Below are 15,174 nucleotides of genomic sequence, written 5' to 3' on the forward strand. Positions count from 1 at the left end.
ATACTGAGAAAAAAATAGGATGAAGGGAAAACTTTGAATATGAATAGGATGAATTTACCCATAAAATAAAAACAGCAGAACAGATTAAAAATCAGAAAATCATTTATAAGAAACAATTAAAAATGAAAGACATACAGTGTTAAAATAAAGGGCTAGAGTAGAATTTATTATGCTTCTGTTGATGTAAAAAAAGAGAGGTAGCAAACATGATCTCAGACAAAGTTAAAGCTAAAATAGATTTAATTAAAAGAGATAAACAGGGAAACCATACTGTGCATCACCAATATTATTCAATATTGTTTTATAAATGCTAGAAATAGCAATAAGAGAAGAAAAAGAAATCAAAGGAATCAGAATGGGAAATGAGGTAGTAAACTATCTCTTCTGCAGAGGATATGATGATATATTTGGAAAATCCTAAAGATTCAACTAAAAAAATTAGTTGAAACAATAATTTCAATAAAGTAGTATGACGTAAAATAAATCCACATAAATTATCAGCATTTTTATCTGTCACCAACAAATTCCTGCAGGGGACAGCAAGAGATAGTCCATTTAAAATAACTATAGAAAATGTAAAATACCTGAGAATACACCTGCCAAAAGGGATCCAAAAACTACATCAACATAATTAGAGAACACTATTTATACAAATACAGTCAGATTTAAATAACTGGAGAAACACTGTTTCTGGGTGGGCAAGGCCAATATAATAAAATTACAATTTTACCTAACTAGTCTATTTATTCAATGCCATCCCAATTAAATTACTAAAAAAACTTATTTTACGGAATTAGAAAAAAACAAAATAATTCATTTGGGAGAACAGAGGGTCAAGAATTTCAAAGGAGCTAATAAAAACATGTAAAGGTAGGCATTTCTGCAGTACCAGACCTCAAATTGTCAAATTTATATGAATGTTATTCACCAATAAATGTTCAAAGAATATGAACAGATAGTTTTTTGATAAAGAAATCAAAACTATATAGTCATGAAAAAAATGCTTTGAAAATGAATGAACATCATTAGTGTGCTAATGTTCCACAACTTCTCTAACATTGGTTCCTCTTTTTTTTTTGGTCATTTCAAAGAGGACCAATGACATCACAATGTGATGGTTGATGACTTCTGTATGAATTGGATTTAAGTGAACCAAGTCTCACAAAGTAGTTAGTCTTACTATCTCTTGTAGATCATCAAAGTCCAGTGGCAGCAAAAAATTCAAGAAGATTAGTGATGGCCTGGCATGCAGTGGATGAACTTGGGATTTTCAATATCTGAGCAAATCCTGAACACTCCACAGCACCTGTTTCATCCACTTTCATGGCCACTGGAACAAATATTCTCACCCACCCATTCTGCTGGGTGAAGTCTTCAAATGCTTGGAATAGACATCTCCCAACCAACTAACAGGTTTGAGGTCTTGGTTACCCTCAACCTGGTTTAGTCCATCTGCCAAGATGGTCTTGGAGCCACAGGTGAGAGTTAGAATGCCAAGTGGACATGAAAAGTGGATGAGCCGGGCTGTTCAGCACATCTACATTATAGGTGGAGCTCTGAAATGGTACAAAAGCAAATTGAAATTATGCAAGTGACTAAAATGTTCAAATCCTTTGAACCTCAGACTCTAATGCTAGGCTGATACTCCACAGATACCACTGATAAGAAGAAAGTCCCCACATATTCCAAAATATTTAAGGTGGCACTTTTTTGTGATAGATAAGAATAGGAAACAAAGTAGACACCCATCAAATAAGGAATGGATAAACAAACTGTGGTACAGGAATGTAATGGACTATTATTGTGCTGTAAGAGATGTTTTGTGTGATGAATACAGAAGCAAGAAAGATGTATTTGAACTGATGCTGATCAAAGTAAACAGAACCAAGAAAAAAACAAGCACAGCGAACTACAACAATGTAAATGGAAAGAACCTACCAAAAATCAAAGGTAAATGTAACAAAATTATAAAGATCAGGCTGGACTTGAATGGAGAGATATGAGAAGACACTTTCATGAGAGGGTTCAAAGGTGTTACATGTTGCATGTTTTCAGATGTTTTTAATGTATTGATCAATTGTACTGATTCTTCTTCCCTTTCAAAAAAAAAATACTATTTTGTCAAATGAAATGGCTCTTTGGGAGAGGTAGGGGAGGGATGCTTAAGTTAACTATGGTGATATAAAAATAAAAACTTATTTTAAAAAATGACTTGCCCACAGTCACATAGCTAGTAACTGTCTGAGGCTGCATTTGAACTCAGGTCTTCCTGATTCCAAATCCAATGAGTTTCTGAAACACAATATCTATATTTGCACTGAAGCAATTTTTTCATTAGTACAATTTTGCCAGGTCAATCACCAATATTTGTGAAGAGTACATGAAAACAATCTGTGAGGAGTGAATGAAATACTGCAAGTACTACAGTAGTGATAAAAGCTGACATATGGGAGAGTCATATCTAATACCTTTGGAATCCCTTTTCATGTCCAGTAAAGTCTTTCATATATAATATGTGCTCAATAAACATTTTTTACAGATTAAGAAATTAGAAAAACTTATCAGTCAAGTAAATGGAGTTACTGGCATTCTACCAGACAGTTTAGTACTGACAAAGCATTGGGTTTTTTCCATCTACATAAATATGAAAATATAAAAAAAAACAAAACAGTTCCATATATTCCATTTAATATCCCAAGAACTACCTACCACTCATATCATATACAGATTCTAGACCAAGGTTGGGGAACCTGTGGTCTTGAGGCCCTATGTGGCCCTCTGACTGAATCCAAACTTCACAGAACAAATCCCCTTAAATCCCCTTAATAAAAGAATTTGTACTGTAAAACTTGGACTCAGTCAATATGCCCCACCTAAGGATCTAGAAGGCCACATTGGGCCTCCAGGCTGCAGGTTCCCCACCCCTGCTCTAGGTCCTCAAGTGTGGCCCTTTGGCTGAATCCAAACCTCACAAATTTGTTTCAGAGGCCACAGGTTCCCCACTTATACATAGACAATTCTTTCTATGAAGTATATAATGTAAGGTTTGTATCAAATGACTCCAGTAGCAACTGTATGGTATGCTTCACAAGACAGTGAAAATGAAGGGACTGGATTAGATCTCTAAGATATACTGCAGTTCTTTAATAACTCTATGAAAAAAAGCTATTCAAATGTTAACTCTAATAGACTTGTTCTCCTTTAGTAGGTGATAAGTCCAAACATCAAGCACAAAAACACAATCAACTATATCTTTAAAGACACATGTAATTATATAAGACTCTTAGAATTACTAAGTCCAAAGTAATAATACCATTGCCACACTGTTAAAAAGTAGAGGCAAAGATGCTCAGCTAAAATGGGGTTTTGTGCCATCTGAATCAAAACACCCCAAGGTATAAAGCATAAATCATGACCAATGTAATCATAAGTAGTTGCAAGTGTCATTAGCTAATAGTCATGTCAGATGTGTGCCCAGAATACAAGTGATGGTGTGGGACAGGATGTGGCCCCTACATAAAAAACTAGGTTTACCGGGATATAGCAGATATCAGCAGTGTACTAAGTAACGTGCTTTATCTGGTGCCTTACACTAGAAAAATCCAAGAAATGATGAAAAATTTAAGCTGTGGCAACTGCTTTTGACACATTACCATTTCTGGAGATAAATAAATTATCAAAAGTTGACTATTTACCAGATTGTTCCAGCTACCAATCTTTTGAGTTAATTTTGGAATATCACAAGGGAAGTAGGTTGTTTGCTAAAAGTAAACTTTGTTGAACGAATAGATGGTTATGCCTTAATTACAATAGAATCCTGATTCAATGAGTCATAGATCATAAAATTAAAGCTCTAAAGGACCTTAGAGATTATCTAGTCCAGACCCCTAATTTTAAAAATGATGAAAGGTTATATAAACTCTAAGATACAATTACTTTGTTGCCTGGGATGCTCACATTTTGTACTGGACAACAGGATGATTCCCGCCCCCCCCCCCCGCCCCGCCCCCGAATAGATTTTGGTGTTCATTTATGAAGGTGTAAGTTATTAACTGGAGGGGGGGAATTCTGTAACTTCAACTAACCTTTTCATTCTTCTTTTCTGCATCTATCTGGTGCTGCGGCTGCTGCTGCTGCTGCTGCGGCTGCTGCTGCTGCTTTGCTGCTTCTCTTCGTGGAGCTGTAATCACTTCTTCCTCTGGCACTTCAAGTACAGTCCGTCCATTTGGCTGCAAATGTAACGGAAAAAAAATGTTTATAAAATGGCCAGGATAAATCACATTAAGACATCAAATACAGCAAGTAGTATATATTATAACAAAATGTTAAGTTTTAATGTATCAAACTTATTTAGGAACAAGTACCCACCAAGTTTTATTTATAACAGTACAAATATTACAAAAAAAACTGTAGGATTAAAAAAAAATCAGGATAATGGGTTTAGAACTGGAAGGCACCTCAGAGATAATCTAGTCCAATCCCCATAGTTTAGAGATGATGAAAGAGACCTAGAGAAGCTAGGTGATCATTACTTCAAGATAGTAACTTCTTGGGATCACTAGACAGTGTATGGTGGTTTAAGTGCTGGACAGAATTCAAATTCTGTCTCAGATGGTACTGGTGTGACACTGAGCATATCTCAATCTCTCAGTCTCAGTTTCCTCATTTGTAAAACAGGGATAATTAAAGTATCTACACTTCACCAAGTTGTGTGAGGATTAAATGAAATAATGTTAAATACTTTGCAAATCTTAAAAAGCTTATCTTGGTATGAAGTGTGAGGTGTGAGTCTGAATCTAGTCTCTTCCAAAGTGCTGCCCATTTTTCCAGTAGTTTTTGTCAAATATGCCAGTAGCTGGGATCTTTGTGTTTACCAAGTATAAGAGAATGAGACATAATTGCTTCTATATTCTGTATAGCTAATATGTTCCACTGACAGATATGTTTTTTAACCAGTACTAGTTGTTTTGAGAATTAATTTGCAATCTAGTTTGAGATCTAGCACTGCTAGGTCTCCTTTGTTCCCACTTCTTGTTATTCCCTTTGAAATTCTTAATCATTTTTGTTTTCACATGAATTCTTCTAGTTCTGTAAAGTGATTAGTTGGTAGTTTAATTGGCATGGCATTGAATAACTTAAATAATAAATTAATTTTATGAGTATTGTCGTTTTTACTATATTGTCTCCTCCTACCTACAAGGACTTAATATTTTTCTAACTACTTAGGTCTATATTTCTGTAAACAATGGTTTGTAGTTGTATTTATACAGTTCTGTATATCTTGGCATGTAGTCTTTCAAGTATTTCATATATTCTGTAGTAATTTTAAATGGAATTTCTTTTTCTTCTGAGTTTTAATGTTATTATAAGAAATGTGTGGATTTAGTTTATAACCTGAAACTTTTTTAAAGTTATTATTTCAATTAATTTTTCAGTTACCTCTTTAAGCATACCATCATGTTGGCTGCAAAAAAAAAGTGGCATGTGACTTCATTACCTATGCTTATTCCTTTGATTTTTTTTTATTGCTGTATCCAGAATTTCTAGTACTATTTCAAATAGACTGGTGACAATGGTTATTCCTATTTCTTCCCTGATTTTACTGGACAGGATTCTAGCTTATCTCCATTACATATAGTGGTAGGTTTTAGATTTATACTAATTCATTTCTATGTTTCTGGTGTTTTTTTCCTTAACAGAAATGGATGCTGTATTTGTCAAAAGCTTTTTTGTTGTTGCATCAATTGTTATAATCATGTTATTCTTACTGTTATTAATATAGTTAAATCAACAGATTAAAAATCATATTCCTAATATTATTTATTTAATATATTGTATAGTTATAATTTTATATATGAAATATACAATTGTGGTATTATTAATATTAATATTACAGCAATCCTGAATTTCTGCTGCAAATACAACCTGGCCATAGTGTATAATCTGTCATATGTTGTTTCAGAATCTATACTAATATTTTTTATCAATGTCATTAGGGATAATGGTGTCTATAAGTTTTTTCTGTTTTGACTCTCCCTGATTTATTTATCAAGATCATATCTGTGTCATAGATGGAATTTGGCAGGATCTCTTCTTTTGTTATTTTCGCAAACAGCTTTATGTAGTATTGGAATTACTCCTTGAATGGACATGCGACTTAGATATTAAGAATCACATCATGAACAAATTAGAGAAGCATGTCCATGAGACCAATGGACAAAAAAAAAAGTTAATGACCAAAAAAAAAAGAAAGAATCACTTAAGATAAAAATGGATAATTGCAATTACATAAGGTTAAAAAGGTTTTGCACAAACAAATCCAATAAAGTTAAGAACAAAAAGGAAACAGTTAACTGGGGGAAAAAAATCTGCAAGAAATCTCTCTCATAATGGTCTCATTTCTAAGATATATAAAAGAACCAATTCAAATTTATGAGAAAAATAGTCATTCTCCAGTTGATAAATGGCCTAAGGAAAGAAACCCAGGCTTATCTATAGTTTTATGAAAAAAATGTTCCAAATCACTACTAATTAGAGAAAGGAAAATTAAAGCAATTATGATATTCTACCTCTCACCCCTCAGATTGGCAAAGATGAAAAAAAAAGAAAAATGATAAACATTGGAGGAGTTGTGGGAAAAACAGCTGGTAGACCTCTGAATATGTACAATCCTTAATTGGAAAACAATTTGGAATTATATTCAAGGAAGCCTATCAGCTGAGGACTTGCTGAATAAGCTGTTATATGAATGTAATGGAATATTATTGTACTGTAAGAAATGAGGAAACTGATGACATCAGAGACATGGAAAACCCTATTTGAACTGCTATAAAGCTAACCAGAAACAGAACAATTTATACTGCAACTATTATAAAAAACAATTTTGAGGCCTTTTATAAAATAATGAAATAAGCAGAACTAATAATTTATACAATAACAATGTAAAGTCAAGAACTTTGAAAATTGTAGGTACAATGATCAATACAATAACCATCCAAGATTTGAAAGGATCAACAGATTTAGGAAGCAGAGTGAGGGGTGTGTGTGTGTGTGTGTGTGTGTGTGTGTGTGTGTGTGTGTGTGTTCGTGCCCTTGAGTGTGTGCTGGAGAGTGAGCACACCTGGGCCATGTATTTGTAGACCACCAATGAGGGAATTCCTTGTTCAACTATGCATATTTGCTATAAGGAATTTGTATTTCTTTTCACTTTTTCTCATGGCATAGGGAGGGAGAAAAAAATAATTTCTGTTAATCAAAAACAGGGGAAAATGATTAAGAAGAATAAAAAATTGGAGAAGTGCTATAGATGTGGAATGTTACATTATTAGATGAATTCATTATTATTAGTTTTGTTTGGTTATTTTACATTGTTTCAAGAGCCCTCTTGGAAGATTGACAGTAGTCTGCAAAAGTCTGTAATGTAAAAAAATGCATCAATAAAACTTTAAAAAAAATCCAAAGCACTATATAAATGCTTGTTTTACTACCACTAGCATCACCACCACACTACCACTTGTTCAATTCTTTCACTGATGTTCAACTCTTAGTGACCTCTGCTGGGGTTTTCTTGGCAAAGATACTAAAATGGTTTGCCATTTCCTTCTCCAGCTCATTTTACAAATGAGGAAAGCAAGGCAAACAGGGTTAAGTGACTGACCCAGGGTCATACAGCTATTAAGTGTCTGAGGCTGGATTTGAATTCAGGAAGGAGTCTTCCTTACTCTAGGCCCAACACTCTATCCACTGCACTACTTGCTGCTGCTGCTGCTACTGCCAGCTAGCAGAATCAATCAATAATGCATTAAGTATCTACTAGGCCCTATGTGTCAGACACTATGCTAGAGGGTTAGAATACAAAGACAAAAATCAAACAGTCTCTACTCTCAAGGAGCTAAAATTCTAATGGAGTGGAGAACACATATGGAAAGTTTTGGCTATAAAATAGATGGAAAGGTCCTATGGTCACTGGAGTAGCAGAAGCAAAGCAGATGGTAATGCCTCTTCTTTAATGTAATTTCAGTTTCTGAAGTTGACCCATCTCACAATACCAAGGAGCTTGGTGGGAAGAACTTTCTGTTTTGGATCTTCAGTATCTTCGGCTGTAGCTCCTGCAGAAGCAGTTGCCAGGCTGCAGCTCACTGGGGCTGCTCCCCAGATGATGTGATGGCTGATGGCATGGGCTGGAAGTGTTGCTCTACCCAAAGCTCTTGAGTTCAGAATCCTGGGCTGACTCCACCATGGTCTGAAGGGAGATGGTGGTGGTTTAATTTATCTGGCACATACTGCCTCCTTTCTCTCCTTCAAGGTGCCTCGAAGCTTCAGTCAGTCTGACTTGCCTGCTCTGTGGCTGGGAATTGGTAGAGACAGCTGTGAGGGCTAGGCTGAAAGCAGGACTGATGGTCTCAGGGATGTTACCTGTTAGTAGCTGGTCAGCAGTTGTTACTGGGGGTGATGAAAATGGGCTCCTTCACAATGACTTCTCCTCTCAATGATGGCTGTGGGGGCTCTGCTAGAAGCAGATCTGATTATTTGGGAAACAGTGCTATTCTCCAGGCTATTGGACTCACCATCCCAGCCTCCACATATGGGTAAATGGTGGTCAATGTGGTGGTGGTAGCCTAACTTGCCTGGCCTGTGAGACCTCCAATTTCTCCCCCAACTACTCCACTGCTTCGGCTAGGCTGGCTTGCCCTTTCTGTGGGTGGCAGTTCGTGTGGTGATAATAAATATCAATGTAAAAATGTTTAATAAAATATTAGCAACAAGGCTGTGGCCTTTTAAGAGCTGCAGAGGCTATATTTAAAAATTTACACATTACATAGTATTTTTACCAGAAAAATAGGGTTGGTGCAATGAGGTAAGATAAAAATCTTGATTGTAACAATGCATAAAGCTCAACAAAATACAACCCCATTTTATGTAAAAAAAAGTAGAAAACACAGAAATAAAAGGATCTTTCCTTAATATAGTAAACAATATCTATAGAAAAACAAGAGCAAGCATACTATGTAGAGAGAAACACTAGAGGTCTTTCTAACAAGATCAGGGGTAAGCACTGTTGCCTTTATGATACAGAAATACAAGCCATAGCAAAAAGATAATAGGCATAGGAAAAGATACAAAATCATCACATTTTGCAAATTGTGGTTTACTTAGAAAAGATGTGATACTCAAATTCAAAACAGAAATAATTCACTTCAATAAAGTAATAATATATAAAATGCCACAAAAATAAAAAACCTTTCTGTACATTACCAATAGAACCCAAAAGAAATTTCATTCAAAATTACTACAGAATAAATAAACTATCTGGGAATCCAATTAAGCTGCAAAAAGAACCATATGAATATATACTCCCATAGTCTTTACAGAAATAAATGGGCTATGCTAATATAAATATAATACTAACAAAATTAATTCATAGTTCAGTGTTATACTACCAGAAGATTACTTTTTAAAATTAGAAAAATTATGACAAGATACATGTAGATCAAGAGTTCTTAACCTTTATTTTATCACCTGGATGCCTTTGGCAGTCTAGTGAGACCTATGGATTCCTTCTCTGAATAATATTTTTGAATTCATAAAATCCTAAAGATTACAAAGGAAACCAATGATACCGAATCCAGGCCAAGAAGCTCTGCTAAAGACCAGAGGGAAAGGACCAGGATATACAAAAATATTTCTAAAGTACTTTTTGTTGGAGTAAAGAACTGGAAACAAAGTGAGTATGCCTCAATTGGGGAAAGGTTTAACAAATTATGGTATATGAATAAAAGAACATTAATTTCTTGCACAAGAAATAAGGAAGGTAGTGAATTCAAAGAAACTTGGGAAGAACTGGATGAATCAATTCAGTGTGAAATGAGTGGAACAAGGAGAATTATTTTACACAATAACTTAAATATTATAAAGGAAAAAGATTTCAAAAGATTTAAATCTTTCTGATAAATGCCAAGAAAAATAATGGCTCCAGAAGACTGATGATGAAGCACTCCTCCCACATTTTGTTGGAAAGGTGAGGGATGCAGACACAGAATGGAACATGCATTCCCAGACATGATCATTAAAACACAAATCTGTTGCTTAACTATACTTTTATTATAAGGTAGGTTTTTATTTGGGGAAGGAGGTAATTGGGTAGTACTGACAACAATGAAAGAAAAAAAGAAAAGAGCCTCCAATGATACGATTTATAAAATACACAAAGGAGACCAAAGTGAAGTCAAGAAGGGGACAAAGAGCTAAAAGAGACCTTGGCTATCAAGTCCAACTTCTTTATTTAACAGATAAGGAAAGGAAGGCATTGTTAAGTATCATAGAGCTAAAAAACTGCCTAGGTCAAAACCTGAATCCAAGTCCTCCTGACTTCAAGGTTAGCACTGTTTCTACTACACCATATCCCCTCCACAAGCAGGGCATAATTCAAGTATTAAATTTAATATTATTAAAAGAAATAAATTATATGATATTTATGTTTTCATATATGTCTTATTTTCTGGTCTTCTGTATATACGGAAATATTTATTTTTTTGTTGATGGTTTTCTAGTTCATAATTTAAAAAAAAAAAATTCCCACAGCAAAAAGCAAAATATTTAACAGCTGCAGACAACAGGACTTCACCTGTAGTTATAAAAACTATAAGGAATGATGGGTGGGAAAATGGGAATTGGTGCTCTAAAATCCAATTTGCGTACTCTCCAAACATTATGCAGTTTAGAGTCGGCCTCCCCTCTCCTCTTCAAAAACTGCCTTTTAATTGGCTGTCAGGTAAGTTCAATTTTAAAATAGCCTGAGAATTTCAGAAAAACATCTTCCAGATTCATTTAATAAATACCCCAGAATGTTAACTTTCTCTACACATATTCCCTCCAAACTCTCCAATACCCTGACTTATCAAAAATTCATAAATGCAATCTGATACAGTAGAACTGGTAGCCAATGAGGGCATATGCAAACAAATAAAAGAATATCACTAACAGCAAGGAATTTTATTTATATTATCACTCAGGGTTATATATATATATATATATATATATATATATACATATATATATATATATATATATGTACACACACACACATACATATATATACATATTTATACACACACACACACACACACACACATATATATATAATATCACTCATACCTAATACCTCACTGGTTAATTATGAATTTGCCTGATTTTTTAATGCAGGATTTTTCTATACCAAAGGTAACAAGGACAAAATCATTGGGGAATTTCTCAAATATAAAAATATGTAAATTTATGTATTATTTAATTCAATACTTATTACTCAAGGACTTCAGAGATCTCTATGCCGGTGAATCCACCCCTCCACCCACAGAGATTGCAGCCTCTACAACTTCTGGATATTTCTTGTAACATTTCGTTTTAATGAGTACTAGCTAGGTAGACTTTTCAGCTGAGATGGGGGGGGGGAGGAGAAGGAGGTGGGACAGATGAGAAGCAACCGCTGCTTAGTAGCAGAACCAGAAGAGCTGTAAAGCGCTCAAGGACAGTTCACTATTTCCTTCCTCCTTGACTTCACTGTTATAGGGAATGACTACTGTAGCAGGCGCTGAATACTTAAGACTAAAAAAGTTCAGAGTTAGACCTGGGAGTAACCTTGAAGATCATCTAGTCCAGGGGTTCTTAATCTTTTTTTTGTGTTATAGACTATTTTGGCAGTCTGATGAAGCTTAAATGCATTAAATTAAAAAAAAAAAATTCACCGACCACACAACACCATCTGAGTTACACTTAAACCTGATATCTGACTCAATCTCAATTCTCCTTATTTCCTAGTTTTAGCTCAATGTAACAATTCTACAATGCAGCTTTCTCTGCTTCAAGCTAAAATGGCAGTTTAAGGCCCACATAATTAAGTTTCCTTTAAAGTACAAATCACTTAATTGCCTTTCATCTCCCTTAAATTACTAGACCTCAAGAGCCTGACAAAGTTGACCACTCTCTTCCTCCAAGGCTTCTTTGCTGAGTTTTTCTAACACTGCTTTCTCTGGATGTTCCTCTTGGTCTAACCTTTCTATGTCACTAGACTAACTCATCATCTAGATGAAGTCTCTGGGTCATTATGTACTGGAAGGCTCTTGGGCTCCCTTCTGTTCTCTTACTATATTTTCTTACTTGACCTCCCAGCTCCCATGGGTTTTTCATTTCCATGTAGATGACTCCTAGATCTCTATATCCAGCCCTAGTCTTTCCAGGGCTCTAGTCTCACATCACCAACTGACTATTGGACATTTTAAATTGTATATCTTGTAGGCATCTCAAACTAAGTGTCCAAAAGAAAACTTAATATTCTGACCCACCCCTACCCCAGCCACCAATCCTTCCAATACCTCAATTTTACAACCTTAGTATTATCCTTGGAGTCTCACTCTCACTCAGTGCCACACATCCAGTAAGATGATCAATCTTATCATTTCTACCTCCACAACAGCTCCAACCCACCCACCCAATACCTCAATTCAGTCCCTCATAACCTTTCCCTTGGACTACTGAAAGAGCCTGCTAATCCGTCTCCCTGTCTCAAGTCTTTCCTCCCTACATGCCATTCTCCATGTGGGCAGTAAGGTGACTTAGGGGATAGTGTGCAAGTATCAGCATTCTGAAGACCCTGGTTTGAATCCTATGTTAGACATTTACTAGCTGTGTGACATTGGAATGTGCTGGAACCTCTCTCAGCTTTAGTGTCTCCATCTGCAAAATGGAGATAACAACAGCATGTACCTTACAGGGCTCCGGGAGGATTGAATGAAATAATGTAGAAAAAGCCCTGCAAAATTTAAAAGCACTTTTGGTTGCTATTACTATAGAAAGGACTCTGGTTTAGGAATGTTTAAACTGCAGGGCTCTTCCAAGTCCCTCCCTACACTGGGTCTTTCCTATTCTATGGGTCTTTTTGTTCATTTATCTCATAAAATATGACTGCTGACCCATTATGATTTGAAATTTCTAAGTACCTTGAGTTCCTGGACATTATGCCAAAAATGTAAGTTTCAGCAGATACTGTCCTCAGCTAAGAAGGAAAGTCATTTAACCTCTCTCATTGTCAGTCCCTTCAACTTGACAATACAAGGGTTGGGACTTAGGGAGGCTCAACTTAGCTCAGTTTAAAGATCATCCTCAGGATGGCAACCAGATGAAGAAAGCCAATTCATGATATTGTCTGCTAATGCCAAGAAGGACTGCAATTGATATGAAATCCCAGATCTTTAAGTGTTGACTTAAAAATTAATACTGATAAAGGAAGTCCAGGAAAATAAAAATGTCTACTTAAAAGACTTGCAGGTCCATGCACATTCATTCATTCCTTTTTCTACTCTTCCATGTATATGCAAGTTCAGAGTTATTTTTAAAAAACAATAAATTAATGTGGATCACAATATTCTTTTTCCTAAGTTAAGGGAGTATTTCTACTCTTAAATATCCACACAAGGACCTAGTTTAACAACATGCAGTTTGTAACCCCTATAAGTACTAGTAAAGTAGTCAAATTAAGTAAATGATGGAATAATTTTTTTCTTTCTAATTACTTCCTGGATCTAGAAATATAACCTGAAGTTTGTCTTGTCGATGACCAAAGCCACTCCTCATATTTTGGGGAAACATAAGGAGCTAACATTCCATCGAATATGTATTACTAAGTTAAATCACTCAACTTCAACCTGCAAACTCCTTGAGTTTCCCTTATCCCAACTTCAAACTTTAATTAAACCTTCAAGTCATACACAATGGAGAGATTCTACATCTACCCACCACTACTGGACTTCCCTGAGTCATCAATACTCTCCTCCCCCCAAAACCAGAGCCGCCCCTGGGACTACCGCAATGTACTTTTCACAAGGATATTCCAACTAGCTATAACACATTCACGTGAATCAAGAGAAAGGAAACAAATCATGGTGACAGCTGCAGTAGTTCATTCCTCTTGTGTCTGGGAGCAGTAGCAATTACATAGAAGCCAGGAATCAAAAACCTTAGTTGATAGTTGGATAAATGATATATTGTTTTATGAATACTTTGTCTTATAACCTAGACCTAGCAATTTTGATTCTACCTGTTTTACTCAAATGTGCAAAATAAACTGCTTGAAATGAAATTCCATTATATTTGGGCAATCTAAGCCATAGCATTTCACACTAAGAATCTAGCAATATACAATGTATACAATTTTAAGTATACATTTCACTCCTAGAGTAGTTTAGGACTCTATCTGAAGTTTATTGGAAAACAAGAAGTGGAAAAACTTTGACATCAAATTATGTCAAAATGTGTCAAATACAGAAATTAGAAAGTCCTACTACATACTAAAATGACATAAGGACCACCCATCTGTCTACCAGGTTGGCTGGCAGACTGGTACAGGGGAGAGTACTGGAATTGCAGGCAGGGAGCCTGAGTTTAAAACCTTTTAGGTGTGACTTTATACTAGTATGGACCACAGTTTCCTCACCTTTAAAAAGAGGCCTGGGTGTCCTCTTCTAGCTTCCTTATTTATTATCCTTTTCCATTAATAACATGTAAGTCTATTACTTTGAGCTACGGCTTAGAGATGGAGAAGAGGCTCAGTGTGCATTCCTGCACTACCAGGGACAATCACTTTCCCACTTTTCAAAGGGCAAAAAGAAAAACACATCAGCTCTAAGACAACAATACTATATATCTACTTATGTCAACTTTTAGTGCCAGCACATTTCTAGGATTCAACATTATAATATTCAGCCATGCACTGGTTTATTGATCATGTAATATGCTGTGCTAGACTTTACATCGCCTTACTGCTTCTAAAACACAACTCCTGTTCTTAAGAAGCTTACCATTTAGTATATGACAGGTTTACAAAAAACTATGATACAAGGAAGAATGTGATATATGCCAAAAGAGGTATGAGAAAAGTGCTATGGAAGGCCAGAAAAGGAATATAGATAGGAGGGGGAAAACCTACTTCTGAACAAGGCACTAGTTGAAAATGTGATGAGTATCCCCAGTGCCCAGCACAATGTCAGGTAAAGGAGACTATTAAGTTCTTGTCAAATGTTATGTTCACAGAACAATTTTTTAGTCAACATGCTTCTGCCACATACCTTGTATTTTTACTCTAAAAATAAGTAGTATGCAGGCTATAATGTCTGAAGAAGTAGC

General features: G+C 35.4%; 1 protein-coding gene across 4 annotated transcripts in view; it reads right to left on the minus strand.

Moving 5' to 3' along the window:
- Window positions 1-15,174, minus strand: part of MTDH (metadherin) — a 65,123-nt gene that overhangs the window by 40,935 nt on the left and 9,014 nt on the right. For all 4 annotated transcript variants that reach the window (XM_036754129.1, XM_036754109.1, XM_036754138.1 and 1 more), the window contains exon 2: window positions 4,086-4,229. In XM_036754129.1, coding sequence (XP_036610024.1) covers window positions 4,086-4,229 — 144 coding nt within the window. The remainder of the gene's footprint in view (window positions 1-4,085; window positions 4,230-15,174) is intronic.

The sequence above is a fragment of the Trichosurus vulpecula genome, chromosome 1 (assembly GCF_011100635.1).
Source record: "Trichosurus vulpecula isolate mTriVul1 chromosome 1, mTriVul1.pri, whole genome shotgun sequence".
Lineage (NCBI taxonomy): Eukaryota > Metazoa > Chordata > Mammalia > Diprotodontia > Phalangeridae > Trichosurus > Trichosurus vulpecula.